Raw genomic sequence first — 17,093 nt, forward strand, 5'->3', positions numbered from 1 at the left:
TCAGACCATAACACTGGGAGGGCAATTAGCCAGTCAACTTTACTTTGACCAGTTGGGTAACAAGCAAACCTTTACTACTACCACCTAGTTGGTAGCTAACGTTGGTATCACACAACCTGGCTGATGATGGAGGTGGATCATTCATGGTAACTTGGTAAAACAAGCTGGTTAACTTGCTAGGTAATATAACATCCCTGAACAGCTAGGCAGGACTGTTATAGTATTTCAAATGTTTACCGTTTCCATCACTGGCGGAGACTGAGAGAGCAGGGGATGATAGTTTAGGCCTCTTGGCTGAAGGCGGGCCAGACTCTAGAACATTATCGGCCATATTTTTTCACGAATTAAAAAATAACTATATATCCACAAAGGATTGGCTTATTCCCTTGTTTGCGTCCTTCGACTCCTTTCAAACTTCCCTTCTGTAAATGTTTTTGATTCTTCCCCCACCGTTTGGGGACGGTAGGGGGAAAGGAGGCAATTGCGATACACTCTTCCTTTCAGGGTACCCACTCTCGATCTATGCTTAGCGGTAGCTATCAATCCCCCTCCCCTGTCGGAGATGTTGTTCCTTTATAGATTTCTCAGTTTAGAAGGAGGAGGGAAGGTGGAGTCGATGAAAAAGACAAGCAAGTAGGCCTTCGACAACCTCATTTAGCCTCTTCGGCGTCGGATAAATTGTCCCAAGACCTGTCCTCCATGGCAGCGTCAGTCTTTTCCGCCATAGTCGGCGGCGAAATCGAGTGTTTAATTCTAGAGCACTCTGCTGAAGGGTCGTGTCCAGGGAAGCAAGATGGGAAACGCGATAAAGAACGCAAGCAAAACGTACCCCAGTGGTAGGCTACCGTTGGGGGCCTCGTCTCATGCAACAGTTACGAGAGACCCGAAAACGGATAAATCTTCCACTTGGTCTGAATTGCCATTGCAGTCAATGCAATTTGATCCCAACATTACCACAAAGTAATGAGTGGACAAATAAGAAAATGATGGCGGTAGGTCCTTAATCTAATAAAAATACACCGATGAATGTGTCCGACAGTGACAGAATATAAAAATCATCCCCATACGTAAATTGGGATCGTCAAGAAACAAGAACTTGATAGGTTTATCAATATTCGGGGCTATAAAACCGGGATACCCAGTCCCAATGAGTGATAGTGGTTTAAGATGCATTTAAAGAATGGGTTAAAACCCTCCAATTCAACACAAACAATTCGCATTGTATTTTAGATAAATATAGTATAGGAGTGCAATTCAGCTCTGAAAAAAGAATACCGTGAAGCTGACTGATCAAGTTCTGTTCTCCAATAGGCTGTACTACACTTATGGGCTAAATTAATTCCATGCATTTAATACATTTCCCTTAGCATCTACTTGTAGTCTACATCGTGTCATTCTTTTGTTAGTTTGTCAATGCAAGGCACTGAATTGGAAAGAAAATAACGGACACTGAATGCACATTTGGATGTTGCACCCCTTTGCGCGATTATGTCAATTACATGCAATACAATGTATCAATTAGTTTGTGTCCTGAAAAATAATTTTGGCTAAATTCTGAGATTTGATGTTGCAAAAATCGTTTCTTGAGTTATAGCCCAGAATGTGCCAATTAATGTCCTACCAGATTGATCCAATTAGTCCTAGTTTTATTTTGCAGAGGACGTTTGGTTTACTTGCCCAAGTGTTTGAGATTTAAAGCTTACCAAAGACAGGTCTTCAAAGGTAATCATATAGCCTACTGCAATAAGATCACCATTGATTAGAAAGATGAAATTGGTTGATAAATATTGCAAGAAATTATCGGTCACTGCGTACGCTGATTTAGGGTGCAATGCAAGTGAATAAAAAAATCCCGAACAAGAGAATACAGCGATGAGCGAAAATCTGATGAAGCGAGGGGGGTCGCTACAATATTATGGCTATTTTAGAAAAGTGGCAAGCTTCGTCCATAAGATAATGATAGCAACACCCCCAAACATATTTGGGATCCACAAAATCCTTTCATTGAGTCTTTGTGATGGTAAATGCCCCCCTTCACGTTTATCCTAATTTATTTTTTCCTTTAAACCTGCCTGTTATCCCCCCTCAAATACCCAATATACATTTATCGGTATATTTGTCTATGCGGGCATTTTTTCATCGGTGGCGATGGGTAAATTATGATTTTTTTCATGTTCTATTTTTTTTTCGCTCGCAGGTTTTTTTCTTCGTTAAATATATTGCCTTCTTCCGCCTCTCCGCTCCGTAAAAACACCCATTCCTTGGATTTTCAGAGAATTTCCTTTTTTCACTCCCTCATTCTTCTTGTCTTGTCTTTTGTTTTTCCTTTCTTCCCTCTTTTCGCACCGCCACTCTTTCACCCGCGGGTCTCGGAGTCGCTGTTATCCGCGCTGAAGTCGCTTTCTTTCTCGGTATCTCCTGCCTCTCGGTCTGTCCGCACAAACAAAATGGCGGCTTGTTGTTTCTACTCCTCTGATACGGGGGAGGGTTGAGGTACAGCAACATTAGGCGTGAAGGGGGGTTGGTGCTCGGGTTTACCCGGAAAATCCTTTCGTATTTTTTCGGAGTTGCAATACTAGTGCTATCATCTGTAGGGGGCAGTCGTGTTCCACCAACATATCAGAATACATTTTAGAGGGCGCTTCGCTTCTTCTCTAGCGATACAAATAACATTATCATTGCGGCAAACGATGCTCATATAGGCTATATCAGGTGTCTCATTTAGGTTGATTTATGACCAATTGTTACAAATAATAAAACTGAATTCTGTTATAACAGCATTTTCAAATAGACATGACTATAACACACACACAAATATACATTTTGTCTTCAACAATAAACTCTTAAATCTCAAATCCCAATATTCCTAATAAATGAAACAATTCTTGCACAATAAAGCCATTCTCTAATGCTCTCCTATCCTGCAAGGAACCTGTGAAATGTATTAGTTTTTTGTGAGAACAGACGTTTTCTATTTTTATAATAGACAAAAAGACAATGAAAACATTACCACATTCAGATCCATGAGGAATAATCAAGTAGTCCTCCAGAAACCCATAGAAATAATTGGGAAAACAAGTGATGCTAGTGAAGATATGGAAGTGGATGTACCACAGCCTGTATTAAATGTTTGCTGCCAGTCAAAAGATACCCTGTGTGTTAAAAAGATGGATTTTGTGGCGTTCATTACCACAGTTATAAACTGTACGGCTCAAGTCTCAAAGAAGTCTAAGAAACTGGACATTATTATGGCTGTGGCAGAAACGTTTTTGGGACTTAAGGATTTTATACTGAACAAAAATATAAACGCAACTATTTCAAAGATTTTACTGAGTTACAGTTCATAGAAGGAAATCAGTCAATTAAAATAAATTCATTAGGCCCTAATCTATGGTTTTCACATGACTGGGCAGGGGCGCAGCCATGGGTGGGCCTGGGAGGGCATAGGTCCACCCACTTAGGAGCCAGGCCCAGCCAATCAGAATGAGTTTTCCCCACAAAAGGGCTTTATTACAGACAGAAATACACCCCACCCCTCCTCAGGCGATCCCGCAGGTGAAGAAGCCAGATGTGGAGGTCCTGGGCTGGCGTTGTTAAACGTGGTCTGCGGTTGTGAGGCCGGTCGGATGTACTGCCAAATTCTCTAAAACGATGTTGGAGGCAGCTTATGGTAGAGAAATTAACAGTCAATTCTCTGGCAACAGCTCTGTTTGGACATTCCTGCAGTTAGCATGCCAATTGCACGCTCCCTCAAAACTTGAGACATCTGTGGCATTGGGTTGTGTGACAAAACTACACATTTTAGAGTGGCCTTTTATTGTCCCCAACACAAGGTGCACCTGTGTAATGATCACGCTGTTTAATCAGCTTCTTGATATTTCACACCTTCAGGTGAATTGATTATCTTGGCAAAGGAGAAATGCTCACTAACAGAGATATAAACAAATTTGTGCACAAAATTTGAGAGCAATAAGCTTTTTGTGTGTATGGAACATTTCAGGGATCTTTTATTTCAGCTCATGAAACAAAGGACCAACACTTTATATGTTGCGTTTATATTTTTGTTTAGTATACATCTGAAGACATGCAAGGGGTATTGGCGCCGGAAGACAGCCCGTACTCCCAGGCTCCCCTTGAGCCTGTGTAGGGATCAGATCAGTTCATTTTTTTAACAGTAAAGTTGATTTTAGGTAGTTATTTAGGTAGTTTGTTCCGTTTTTTGTGGGAACCCTGTTTCCATCCCGCACAGTAGGTGGTGGGATGCACATTAAATTGTGCAATCGCCAATATACCGAAGAAGAAGAAGAACCCTCTGAAATGTGACCCTTCACTCATCTTGAGAGGAATGAACACTCACTCTTGCTCACACTCAGCATTTTGAGGTGTGTGTACGGTCACCCTCCCCATGTCTAGTCTCTCTCAGCCCTAACTCTGTGCACAGGCTCTTTCAACATCAGCAATGGTTTTGGGTGTGTCAGAGGACAGGATCAAGGGGTTTATCTCGTCTTGAATCACAACGTCGTCCTCTATTCTCACCCCAAGTCCACGGAATCGCTCTGGAACCTGGTCATCGTCCTCACATATGTACAGCCCTGAAAGAGAGAGATGGACTGGAGTGTAGTCACTTGATGCATTCATGCACACACATGCATTAAACACTGGAACAGTAGTGCTTCAGTGTTTGTGTAGGAATCTCTGGCTGTTTCACTGGGAGGCTGGGTTTACACTCCACAAAGCATTCTCCTTAGCAAAACATAATGATGCTTGTGTGAAGTTACAAATTCTACCATGCAAACTATGTGGAGCCCACCGTGCGGTGAGTGGTTCAGTAATAAAGCGGTTGCCTCTACCTGGAAGCAGCAATACGGGTCACCGAACCAACAAACAACACTGCATGCTCAAGCTCTGCACTCAATGTTCCAATATCTCATGTAAAAACTCATCATTCCATGTGCTGGTAAAGTTACCTTCCATTACAAATCTAGGTTTATCTATGGTCAAGGTTCAGTTTGAGAAATGTAAGTTCATTTATTACTGCTGGTATTCATCTACTTGGTTATCTATCAATGCCATATCATATTTGCTTTTCAGGAGGGAAGGATGAGTGTTGGTCCCATAAGTGCAAATAAAAATGTATCTACTAAAATTACCACAGCTAGAATTCTATTGCTTTCTTATTTTGTAAGTCGCTCTGGATAAGAGCGTCTGCTAAATGACGTAAATAAATAATACATTATTCAATGAGCATAACTGCAAATATGCTAAATAAACCTGCTCAACTGGACAACATTTGGTTGGAGTTCACTGGTAATCTTCATTTTGAGGAATTTGCTAGTCAGGATTGTTAGCAAATATTTCATTAATTGTTTAGCATAAATTCCTTGTGTTATTACACTTCAATTCGCAATGCAAGACTTTTGAAAGAGCACAGCTGCTCAATCAAATGTACATTCAACTTTGGTTTGGCTTGCTTTCTTCCCTTTTCCCCCGAGTTGAACTGCTACAGGAAAGTGGTACCTCGATTATAGGTAGTACACAGGGATATTGTGCTTTACGAAGCGTGTAATTAGGTCACTACTTTACAGTTTAAATGGCCAGAAGATGTTATGGTCATTTCCTGACCACAGACCATCGGAGAGAGCAAAGTAAACACAAAATATCAAAAGTTCCTGGGTTCATTGCCCAGAAAATATTTTAACTGTGACTGATAGGGTCCCTTCTTTCAGTTCTGTGTCTGCCTTTTATTTTGACATATACAGTGGGGATAAAAAGTATTTAGTCAGCCACCAATTGTGCAAGTTCTCCCACTTAAAAAGATGAAAGAGGCCTGTAATTTTCATCATAGGTACACATCAATTATGACAGACAAATTGAGGAAAAAAAATCCAGAAAATCACATTGTAGGATTTTTTATGAATTTATTTGCAAATTATGGCGGAAAATAAGTATTTTTTCACCTACAAACAAGCAAGATTTTTGGCTCTCACAGACCTGTAACTTCTTCTTTAAGAGGTTTTTCTGTCCTCCACTCGTTACCTGTATTAATGGCACCTGTTTGAACTTGTTATCAGTATAAAAGACACCTGTCCACAACCTCAAACAGTCACACTCCAAACTCCACTATGGCCAAGACCAAAGAGCTGTCAAAGGACAGCAGAAACAAAATTGTAGACCTGCACCAGGCTGGGAAGACTGAATCTGCAATAGGTAAGCAGCTTGGTTTGAAGAAATCAACTGTGGGAGCAATTATTTGGAAATGGAAGACATACAAGACCACTGATAATCTCCCTCGATCTGGGGCTCCACGCAAGATCTCACCCCGTGGGGTCAAAATGATCACAAGAACGGTGAGCAAAAAATCCCAGAACCATACGGGGGGACCTAGTGAATGACCTGCAGAGAGCTGGGACCAAAGTAACAAAGCCTACCATCAGTAACACACTACGCGCCAGGGACTCAAATCCTGCAGTGCCAGACGTGTCCCCCTGCTTAAGCCAGTACATGTCCAGGCCCGTCTGAAGTTTGCTAGAGTGCATTTGGATGATCCAGAAGAGGATTGGGAGAATGTCATATGGTCAGATGAAACCAAAATATAACTTTTTGGTAGAAACTCAACTCGTCGTGTTTGGAGGACAAAGAATGCTGAGTTGCATCCAAAGAACACCATACCTACTGTGAAGCATGGGGGTGGAAACATCATGCTTTGGGGCTGTTTTTCTGCAAAGGGACCAGGACGACTGATCCGTGTAAAGGAAAGAATGAATGGTGCCATGTATCGTGAGATTTTAAGTGAAAACCTCCTTCCATCTGCAAGGGCATTGAAGATGAAACGTGGCTCGGTCTTTCAGCATGACAATGATCCCAAACACACCGCCCGGGCAACGAAGGAGTGGCTTCGTAAGAAGCATTTCAAGGTCCTGGAGTGGCCTAGCCAGTCTCCAGATCTCAACCCCATAGAAAATCTTTGGAGGGAGTTGAAATCCGTGTTGCCCAGCGACAGCCCCAAAATATCACTGCTCTAGAGGAGATCTGCATGGAGGAATGGGCCAAAATACCAGCAACAGTGTGTGAAAACCTTGTGAAGACTTACAGAAAACATTTGACCTGTGTCATTGCCAACAAAGAGTATATAACAAAGTATTGAGAAACTTTTGTTATTGACCAAATACTTATTTTCCACCATAATTTGCAAATAAATTCATAAAAAATCCTACAATGTGATTTTCTGGATTTTTTTTCCTCATTTTGTCTGTCATAGTTGACGTGTACCTATGATGAAAATTACAGGCCCTCTCATCTTTTTTAAGTGGGGAGAACTTGCACAATTGGTGGCTGACTAAATACTTTTTTTCCCCCACTGTATATTTATTATTGTCACATACACCGGATAGGTGCAGTGAAATATGTTGTTTTACAGGGTCAGCCATAGTAGTACAGTGCCCCTGGAGAAAATTAGGGTTAAGTGCCTTGCTCAAGGGCACAAACAGATTTTTCACCTTGTCGCCCTGCAATCATGGGTAGGCCTAACTTTATAATAACGGTCAGTAATAAACCATTTATAAGGCATTTACAAACAGTTCTCACCATTTATTAATCATTACTTCAAAGTTAGTACATCACACTACTCCAACAGTGTGATTGTTTTGGAATAAAAATGTTCAATATATTTCCTTAAACATCCTGTGTTGTGTTCTTATTCTTTTAACATTGACATGTTCTAGGCCAGGTTTTCCCAAACTAGGTGTCGCGACCCCATGTGGGGTCGCCTGATTTGAAGTGGGGTCGCGAGAGAATTCACATTTAGTTCATAGAACCGGGGTTACATCAGTAACCTCCGGTAGCCGCTAGATGTCGTTGTAATGAACAGAGCGGTTTCTGTTTTCTTCCTACAAATGTGGCTATCTTTTGAATGGTTTAAGCTACAAAATATTATGTCCCCATCACTGAAAGATACGGCTCTCAGGAACACATACATACTGTTGAACAGTGAATGCCCACAAGCCGTTAGAACCGAGTGGACAAGACTAGGCACTAAATCAGACTTGGGGGAAAAGAACAGCATCATTATTGCCTGATAATCTTTTGAATTTCCCAATACCTTTCTGATGCATTTCAGTCACTTCAAACCATACCGTCTTCAGATTGAAATACTGTCAGTAATAGTGTCAGACTGATTTGTAATAGACTGTCATAGCACAAATTTAAAAAGTTTACATTAGCCGTTGATTACTAAACTTTTTTTTTTACATGGGGTCACAATTGTTTTTAAATCAAAATGGTCACAGGCCAAAAAAGTTTGAGAACCCCTATTCTAGGCCATTTTGAGACCATCAGTACTGCTGGAATGTCTAACATGGCAATGGTATGTCCATCTTTTGGTGAGAAATTACACTGGTCACTCAAAACATTTATAAAGAACTATAAATCGAGAAAACATTGCTGAAAGCTCCTCCACCATGCACCTGTCTGGCTGAACGCCTCCTCTCCTTTCTATTTAACCTTTATTTAAAAAGGCAAGTCAGTTATGAACAAATTCTTATTTACAATGACGGCCTACCCAGCCTCCCAACACAAGCCTCTCCCAAGCGGGTGTGATACCTAGGCTACTCCTGTGGCGTGCTGCAATCCTTGGCCCCCACCTTTTGGTCTGCTCCCGACTACCACCTGTCTGGTACAGGTACCCACGCCACTTGCCCCCTTCTCCCCCGAGCTTCGCTCACCGCTCCAGCACACACACTGCGGTCTCTGATCCAAATGTTATCTTTAGCCTGTGGACTTTTACTCTGGAACTAGTATGCATTTAGATTTGCATTACTTGGCCTTTATTGTAGCTTAGGCCTATTTGTGATTATTGTGCAACCTCATAGGCCTAATATTTTAGATCGGAGTCTTAGAAAACGGATGATTATTTCTCACGTTGATCGTTAGGCTACAAACTAACATGTTGCTATTGTCTACCCTTGACTCTTACACTGAGGATGATGAATTTAGGGCCCGATGCCCCATAAACGCAGAGAGATTTTAGGGTTTTTACCATGTTGCGTCCTGGGAGGAACCATACGCTTGCCCGGCTATTGCACCAGAGAACTCTGCATGTTTTTCCCATTCGACACGGCAAAAACCGCACGCTTGCGTTTGCATGTCTGGATTGTTATTTCGGTAATTAACCATGTCTCTGGACTGTACACACCTTTTGAAATCGGTGGTGTTAAAGACTGGTTGTAGTACTGTCTGAATCTAAATGTAAAATCCCATCTAGACTTGCTATTATTTTGCTGCTTTTACTGTCAGGAAATGTGCAATCTAACCCAGGTCCTGACATTTCTTCCCCATCTGAACTAAAAAGGTCAATGGTCTGAAGTTTCTGCACATAAATGTAAGAATTAAGGATTATAAAGGACCTAAATGGTTTATTACTGACCGTTATTAGTATTAAAGTGTTTGTTATCCAATAGGGTTTTTGATAAACAGCATTAGCCTCTAATACCCTTTCCTAGCCATTGAGTCTCCGTGGTTAAGTCCCCTTAAGCCACAAAATATAACCTATTACTTTCAATTAAATATTACTATTAAAACATTTGAGTTAATAAGTGATATTATCATTTAAGTTGATGATAAACACCCTTCAGTTATCTATGCATGCATTTGATACCATTATCAGTTAACCATGGAACTACTTTGAGCAGAAGGACACAGTGACACTGAGCGTACCTTAAGTGCATCAGCATCACTGGTGGAGCTCTTCACGATGCCCAGCTGTTTGAGTAGGCGTCCCAGCAGGGCCAACATGGTGCTGTAGATGTGGTCCAGACTGACTCCTGGGGAGCACAGAGACAGACAGGCCTTCTGCACCTCCAACACCCCCTCATACAACTCTGCCTGGGCAGGGCTGAACCTGGGCTCACCATGCAAGAGAGGGGTAGAAAAGGAGACTTCATTAAAAGGAGGGATCGAGGAGAGGAGTGAACATCCAAAATGTTATCTTTGTTGATGCAACTTACTTCCCGTTCACTGGCCAGGTGCGAGTAATATCACTGACATAACAAAAGTATTCACACCCTCCATCAAGTAGCCCCATCTCCCCATTCTGAGAGAAAGAAAAGGCAAGGAATTGGGCAAAGTCTTGTTTGTCTGGACACAAACAGAGTTACTGGTATAGATGTACTATGTACCATCGTTTGAAATTATTATGATTTCATCTTGGCAAAACCGGGGTGTTCATAATTCTAAAACTCTTCTGACCTCAGAATTGTGGGCCCACATTTAGCAGCAACATTACATATGTCCCTTCACCTTGACAATCTGGTTGTTGTTTATGTAATGAAATGTATTGGCTCGATTTTCACCAGCAACCACGGGAGGATAGGCCAAGAAATTGGCTCCATGGGACGGCACTCAAAATCAAACTGGGATTGAGAAAGAGATTCACATCAGCATTTCATCATTATCGTTGCTACCACAGGTGTTAAACCATATTTTCAATGACAACACACCATATTTATAAATAGAGAGACCTGTAACTCACCTTAGCATACAGTAGAGCTTCATCAATGTCCCCTTGAGACATACCCATAGTCTTCTTGAATGCCTGAAAGAGGGGATGCAGAGGGTTTACGTGAACAGTTGAGAGTGCTTCACTCATGGCGTGTGTGTGAGGTGACTCACCTGTGCTGTGATGCGACCAGCCTCCTTCATGAGAGCCACCTCGGCTGGGCTCTTGAGGGAGTGTGTAAGGGGTCTGAGAGAGCGCACCATGGGCAACCCTTCCAGAAGGGGCCGAACATGGGTCTGGTGGAGCCCAGGGTGGGAGGGCTTGGAGCCATCAAACCACACAGTGCTACCTGAGAGAGAGGACATAATCAGAGTAAAATTGTTAGTGATGTCTAATTTCTTTACATCACTTTGAAATGGTTGAAACGGCTGCATTTGTTCGGAATGAAAATTAGATCCACAATTTAGAGCTACGTTCCTAATCCCTAATCTTTCATCCCAAGAGTAACATTTACTCTAAAATATATACAGTGAGGGAAAAAAGTATTTGATCCCCTGCTGATTTTGTACGTTTGTCCACTGACAAAGAAATGATCAGTCTATAATTTTAATGGTAGGTTTATTTGAACAGTGAGAGACAGAATAACAACAAAAAAATCCAGAAAAACGCATGTAAAAAATGTTATAAATTGATTTGCATTTTAATGAGGGAAATAAGTATTTGATCCCCTCTCAATCAGAAAGATTTCTGGCTCCCAGGTGTATTTTATACAGGTAACATGCTGAGATTGTCACGCTCTGGCTCCGGGACTGTGTAGTTTGAGCCAGGGTGTATTCATTTGGTTGTGTTGGGTATAGGGTGTGTTCATTTGGTTGTGTTTGGTTTTGGTTGTAGTGTCTTGTCTCGTCATGTGACTCCCAATCGGAGGTAACGAGTGTCAGCTGTCGGCTCGTTATCTCTGATTGGGAGCCATATTTAAACTGTCAGTGTTCACCTTAGGGTTGTGGGTTTTTGTTACATGTTTCAGTCTGTGTACTGAGGACTTCACTATCCGTCATTGTTTATTGTTTTCTCGTTCGTGCACTTTAACTTTAATAAAGTCATGTTCGCTACAAACGCTGCGCTTTGGTCCACTCCTTCCGTAGACGGCCGTGACAGAAAAACCCACCACAAAAGGACCAAGCAGCGTATACAGGAACACCCGCAGGAGAGAACGCTGGTGGATGTCCTCCTCGGCTGGGGACATATTACGCAGGAGGAGGCCGTCGGTACCGGAGGGCGATGAAGGGGGAGAACCTGGCAGGAGAGGAGCAACGGCGTCAGCAGGGCCATCGTCGGAAGGACGAGAGGCACCCCCAATAATTTTTTAGGGGGGGGCACACGGCATGGGCGACTGGGCAGCAGGAGGCTGCCACAGGGAGATGTGGAGAGAAGGCTATCGGATTACGGGAGCCATTGGCGAGTAGAGGGAGGGAAGTTGTTGTGGCACGGCGTGAGAGACTGATGTGTGTTACCAGTCCGGTCCGGCCCGTTCCTGATCCCCAGTTAAGGCCAGTGGTGTGTGTTCCCGGTACGGACCGGCCTGTTCCTACTCCACGCACCAAGCCCACGGTGTGCGTCGCCAGTCCAGCCCGGCCTGTTCCTGCTCTACGCACCAAGCCTACGGTGTGCGTCGACAGCCCTGCCCGGCCTGTTCCTGCTCTACGCACCAAGTCTACGGTGTGCGTCGCCAGCCCGGTCCGGCCTGTTCCTGCTCTACGCACCAAGCCTACGGTGTGCGTCGACAGCCCTGCCCGGCCTGTTCCTGCTCTACGCACCAAGTCTACGGTGTGCGTCGCCAGCCCGGTCCGGCCTGTTCCTGCTCTACGCACAAAGCCTACGGTGTGCGTCGCCAGCCCAGCCCGGCCTATCCCTGCTCCACGCACCAAGCCTACGGGGTGCGTTGCCAGCCCAGCCCGGCCTGTCCCTGCTCTACGCACAAAGCCTACGGTGTGCGTCGCCAGCCCAGCCCGGCCTGTCCCTGCTCTACGCACAAAGCCTACGGTGTGCGTCGCCAGCCCAGCCCGGCCTATCCCTGCTCCACGCACCAAGCCTACGGGGTGCGTTGCCAGCCCAGCCCGGCCTGTCCCTGCTCTACGCACAAAGCCTACGGTGTGCGTCGCCAGCCCAGCCCGGCCTGTCCCTGCTCTACGCACAAAGCCTACGGTGTGCGTCGCCAGCCCAGCCCGGCCTATCCCTGCTCCACGCACCAAGCCTACGGGGTGCGTTGCCAGCCCAGCCCGGCCTGTCCCTGCTCTACGCACAAAGCCTACGGTGTGCGTCGCCAGCCCAGCCCGGCCTGTTCCTGCTCCACGCACAGAACCTACGGTGTGCGTCGCCAGCCCGACCCGGCCTGTTCCTGCCACTCGCACCAAGCCAAGGGTGCGAGTCGTCAGCCTGGTCCAGCCCGTTCCTGCTACTCGCACCAAGCCAGGGGTACGAGTCGTCGGCCTGGTCCAGCCCGTTCCTGCTACTCGCACCAAGCCAAGGGTGCGAGTCGTCAGCCTGGTTCAGCTCGTCCTGCTACTCGCACCAAGCCAAGGGGTGCGAGCCGCCAGCCTGATCCAGCCCATTCCTGCTACTCGCACCAAGCCAGGGATGCGAGTCTTCAGCCTGGTGAGGCCTGTTCCGGCTCCACGCACCAGGCAAAGGGTGCGTATCGTCTGCCAGGTCCGGTCCATTCCTACCTCACGCGCCAAGCCAGGGGTGCGCGTCGGAGGTCCTGATCCAGCAAGCGGGGTCAGATCGGACCGGGGGCACTACGGAGGGAGTGAAGTGGGGTGGTGGTCAAGCCCGGAGCCGGAGCCGCCTCCGAGGAGCAACACCCACCCAGCCCTCCCTATTTTTGGGGTGTAGGCGCGGTCGGAGTCCGCGCCTTTAGGGGGGGGTACTGTCACGCTCTGGCTCCGGGACTGTGTAGTTTGAGCCAGGGTGTACTCATTTGGTTGTGTTGGGTATAGGGTGTGTTCATTTGGTTGTGTTTGGTTTTGGTTGTAGTGTCTTGTCTCGTCATGTGACTCCCAATCGGAGGTAACGAGTGTCAGCTGTCGGCTCGTTATCTCTGATTGGGAGCCATATTTAAACTGTCAGTGTTCACCTTAGGGTTGTGGGTTTTTGTTCCATGTTTCAGTCTGTGTACTGAGGACTTCACTATCCGTGAAGGGCGGCAGGTAGCTTAGTGGTTAAGAGCGTTGTGCCAGTAACCGAAAGGTCGCTGGTTCTAATCCCCGAGCCGACTAGGTGAAAAATCTGTCGATGTGCCCTTGAGCAAGGCACTTAACCCTAATTGCTCCTGTAAGTCGCTCTGGATAAGAGCGTCTGCTAAATGACTAATTATTATTATTATTATTATTATTATATTGTTTATTGTTTTCTCGTTCGTGCACTTTAACTTTAATAAAGTCATGTTCGCTACAAACGCTGCGCTTTGGTCCACTCCTTCCGTAGACGGCCGTGACAGAGATTAGGAGCACACACTTAAAGGGACCGTCAAATCTTGGGTGAGAACCTCCTTCCCTCAGCCAGGGCATTGAAAATGGATCGTGGATGGGTATTCCAGCATGACAATGACCCAAAACACACGGCCAAGGCAACAAAGGAGTGGCTCAAGAAGAAGCACATTAAGGTCCTGGAGTGGCCTAGCCAGTCTCCAGACCTTAATCCCATAGAAAATCTGTGGAGGGAGCTGAAGGTTGAGTTGCCAAACGTCAGCCTCAAAACCTTAATGACTTGGAGAAGATCTGCAAAGAGGAGTGGGACAAAATCCCTCCTGAGATGTGTGCAAACCTGGTGGCCAACTACAAGAAACGTCTGACCTCTGTGATTGCCAACAAGGGTTTTGCCACCAAGTACTAAGTCATGTTTTGCAGAGGGGTCAAATACTTATTTCCCTCATTAAAATGCAAATCAATTTATAACATTTTTGACATGCGTTTTTCTGGATTATTTTGTTGTTATTCTGTCTCTCACTGTTCAAATAAACCTACCATTAAAATTATAGACTGATCATGTCTTTGTCAGTGGGCAAACGTACAAAATCAGCAGGGGATCAAATACTTTTTTCCCTCACTGTATGTTCAAATGACTTTCCCCTAGTTACCCCCTACCTTTAAGGCTTTTGTGCAGTGGACCCTCTCCACCCCCGTCAACGCTGCCGCCCCGTCCTTCCCTGACCTGGGCCCGTCCCACAGCTCCCTGGCCGGGTCCCTGCGGGGTACGAAGAGGATGGCTTGGTCCGGGCGGCCGGTACCACACAGAACCAGGGAGCAGTCTGGCTCGAGGATGCCTGTGAGGTAGAAAGCGGCACAGGTCCTAATCCAGGCACTTGTCATCTCCCGTCTGGATTACTGCAACTCGCTGTTGGCTGGGCTCCCTGCCTGTGCCATTAAACCCCTACAATTTATCCAGAATGCCGCAGCCCGTCTGGTGTTCGACCTTCCCAAGTTCTCTCATGTCACCCCGCTCCTCCGCACATTCCACCGGCTTCCAGTTGAGGCTCGCATCTACTACAAGACCATGGTGCTTGCCTACGGAGCTGTGAGGGGAACAGCACCTCCTTACCTTCAGGCTCTGATCAGACCCTACACCCAAACGAGGGCACTACGTTCATCCACCTCTGGCCTGCTAGCCCCCCTACCTCTACGGAAGCACAGTTCCCACTCAGCCCAGTCAAAGCTATTTGCTGCTCTGGCACCCCAATGGTGGAACAAGCTCCCCCACGACGCCAGGACAGCGGAGTCACTGACCACCTTCCGGAGACACTTGAAACCCTACCTCTATAAGGAATACCTGGAATAGTATAAAGTAATCCTTCTACCCCCCCCCCTCCCCCACCCCCCATAAAAATGAAGAAAAAAAGTGGTTGTCCCACTTGCTATCATAAGTTGAATGCACCAATTTGTAAGTCGCTCTGGATAAGAGCGTCTGCTAAATGATGTAAATGTACATGTAAAGGTAGAGGAAGTCCTGGTTCTGGTGGAAGGGGTAGGGGATGTCATTGGTCATGTAGCGGATTGAGTGGGAGAGGACAATGACGAGGTGTTTGTTGGAGGAAGCAGTGGGTCCCAGCCGATCTGCCTGAACCTCGATGAGAGAGGCCAGTCTTTGCCGACGGAGATCAAACTCTGTTTGGGTTAAGCCAGGGGTCACCTCATCTGTGACAGAGAGCAGGAAGGGGAAGAAGAAGCTATAAACCCACCATTCAAAACTCCCTGAAGCGACTGCACTGTACTACACAACAGTATTCGTACCCATAGGTGGTGGTTGTGAATAAGATAACAATGAGCTTTGATTTTGGGTAAATGCTGTAGAGTAACTGATTGGCAGAAATGGGACATAGCTGTATGCCCATGAGTACATTCACCATTTTTGATGAGGTGTGGATGAGTGAAGGGGCTTAGCTGGCCGAGGTATCTTGGTGGAACCTTCCGCGGTTTCCACCCTCCAACGGAGACATTCCGGCAAGGGCACCACAGATGACCTGCAGAGAGGTTTCCAGTGAGGGGAAAGTTTGCTAATAAACTCACAGTTCTTTTTCACCTAGCTCTTACAGAATCTTGCACAATCAGCTGGCCATACAATTCTACATTTTTTAAGACTTATACATGACATTATAAGTTGATTCTATAATAAAAGTAAGACATATCATTGGGGAATAATGGCCCCGTGTAGCTCAGTTGGTAGAGCATGGCGCTTGCAAAGCCAGGGTTGTGGGTTCGATTCCCACGGGGGGCCAGTATGAAAAAATGTATGCATTCACTAACTGTAAGTCGCTCTGGATAAAAGCGTCTGCTAAATGACTAAAATGTAAATGAATAACATGCATTATGCTTTCCATCTTGCCGAGGCAAGCATTTGTGTCATACAAACATACAATGTGAAATTGGCTTACATAAATCATAGGGAAGATCTCAGTTGCATACTCCTCACGTCCTCGCTCCTCGTCTCCTTAAAACCCATTGGATGAGAAAGCAAGAGGTCCCTCCCCTCAGACCTTCTCCTCCAATAGGTTTTGAGAAGAGGACGCCAGGAGTACACAATTGAGATCTTCCCCCTGACTACAGTAGTTAGATAAACTCATTTGTATGGACAGTAACCAGATATGAAAATGACCTGCTACCATTGTAATAAATTAAATACAAATAACCAAATATTTCACTGCTCACCTTGACACCAATTGGATAGCCGATCTGGTCAAAATGATAGGTGAGGGCAACATTGTTGCAAATCGGTCAGACTATCAGCGACAGTTAACTCCCACCATTATGATGTCCACAAGTGGTGGCGCTAAATTGTATTGAGGTATACACAATTACATCAAATATAAATACTTTAGCAGACTAAAAATCTTACATAAACTATATAAAATAACTACCTTTTCATACGACAGCCAACGACCAACATGTGAGAATGTGTGACTGTATCATGTCGATAAATGCGCCTGTCCGCCGTGCTTGTGAGGTGACAGGTTTCAGCCTCCCCTGTAAGACAATCATTACCATTGGTGGAAGTACAATGTGAGGTTTTTGATTGGTTAGCAATTATATGACTTATTTTGTTTGCG

General features: G+C 45.2%; 1 protein-coding gene, 1 long non-coding RNA gene and 1 pseudogene across 12 annotated transcripts in view; all 3 read right to left on the reverse strand.

Moving 5' to 3' along the window:
- Positions 1-2,484, reverse strand: part of LOC121550901 (histone acetyltransferase p300) — a 31,020-nt gene extending 28,536 nt beyond the window's left edge. For 8 of the 11 annotated variants that reach the window (XM_041863332.2, XM_041863330.2, XM_041863331.2 and 5 more), the window contains exon 1: positions 238-2,484. In XM_041863332.2, coding sequence (XP_041719266.2) covers positions 238-331 — 94 coding nt within the window. In that variant the 5' untranslated portion in view covers positions 332-2,484. The remainder of the gene's footprint in view (positions 1-237) is intronic. The other 3 variants (XM_041863338.2, XM_041863337.2, XM_041863328.2) reach the window with 1 other exon arrangement.
- Positions 2,485-4,039: 1,555 nt separating this feature from the next.
- On the reverse strand, positions 4,040-14,842 carry LOC121550905 (annotated as a pseudogene).
- A 564-nt stretch (positions 14,843-15,406) lies between these two features.
- LOC121550906 lies at positions 15,407-17,029 on the reverse strand. The gene is made up of 4 exons (XR_005997000.1): positions 16,905-17,029; positions 16,696-16,816; positions 15,894-16,010; positions 15,407-15,684 (listed from the first exon to the last, which is right to left on the reverse strand). It is a non-coding gene; the product is annotated as an uncharacterized LOC121550906 (long non-coding RNA).
- Between the last annotated feature and the right edge of the window lie 64 nt (positions 17,030-17,093).

The sequence above is a fragment of the Coregonus clupeaformis genome, chromosome 35 (genome assembly GCF_020615455.1).
Source record: "Coregonus clupeaformis isolate EN_2021a chromosome 35, ASM2061545v1, whole genome shotgun sequence".
In the NCBI taxonomy this organism is placed as follows: domain Eukaryota; kingdom Metazoa; phylum Chordata; class Actinopteri; order Salmoniformes; family Salmonidae; genus Coregonus; species Coregonus clupeaformis.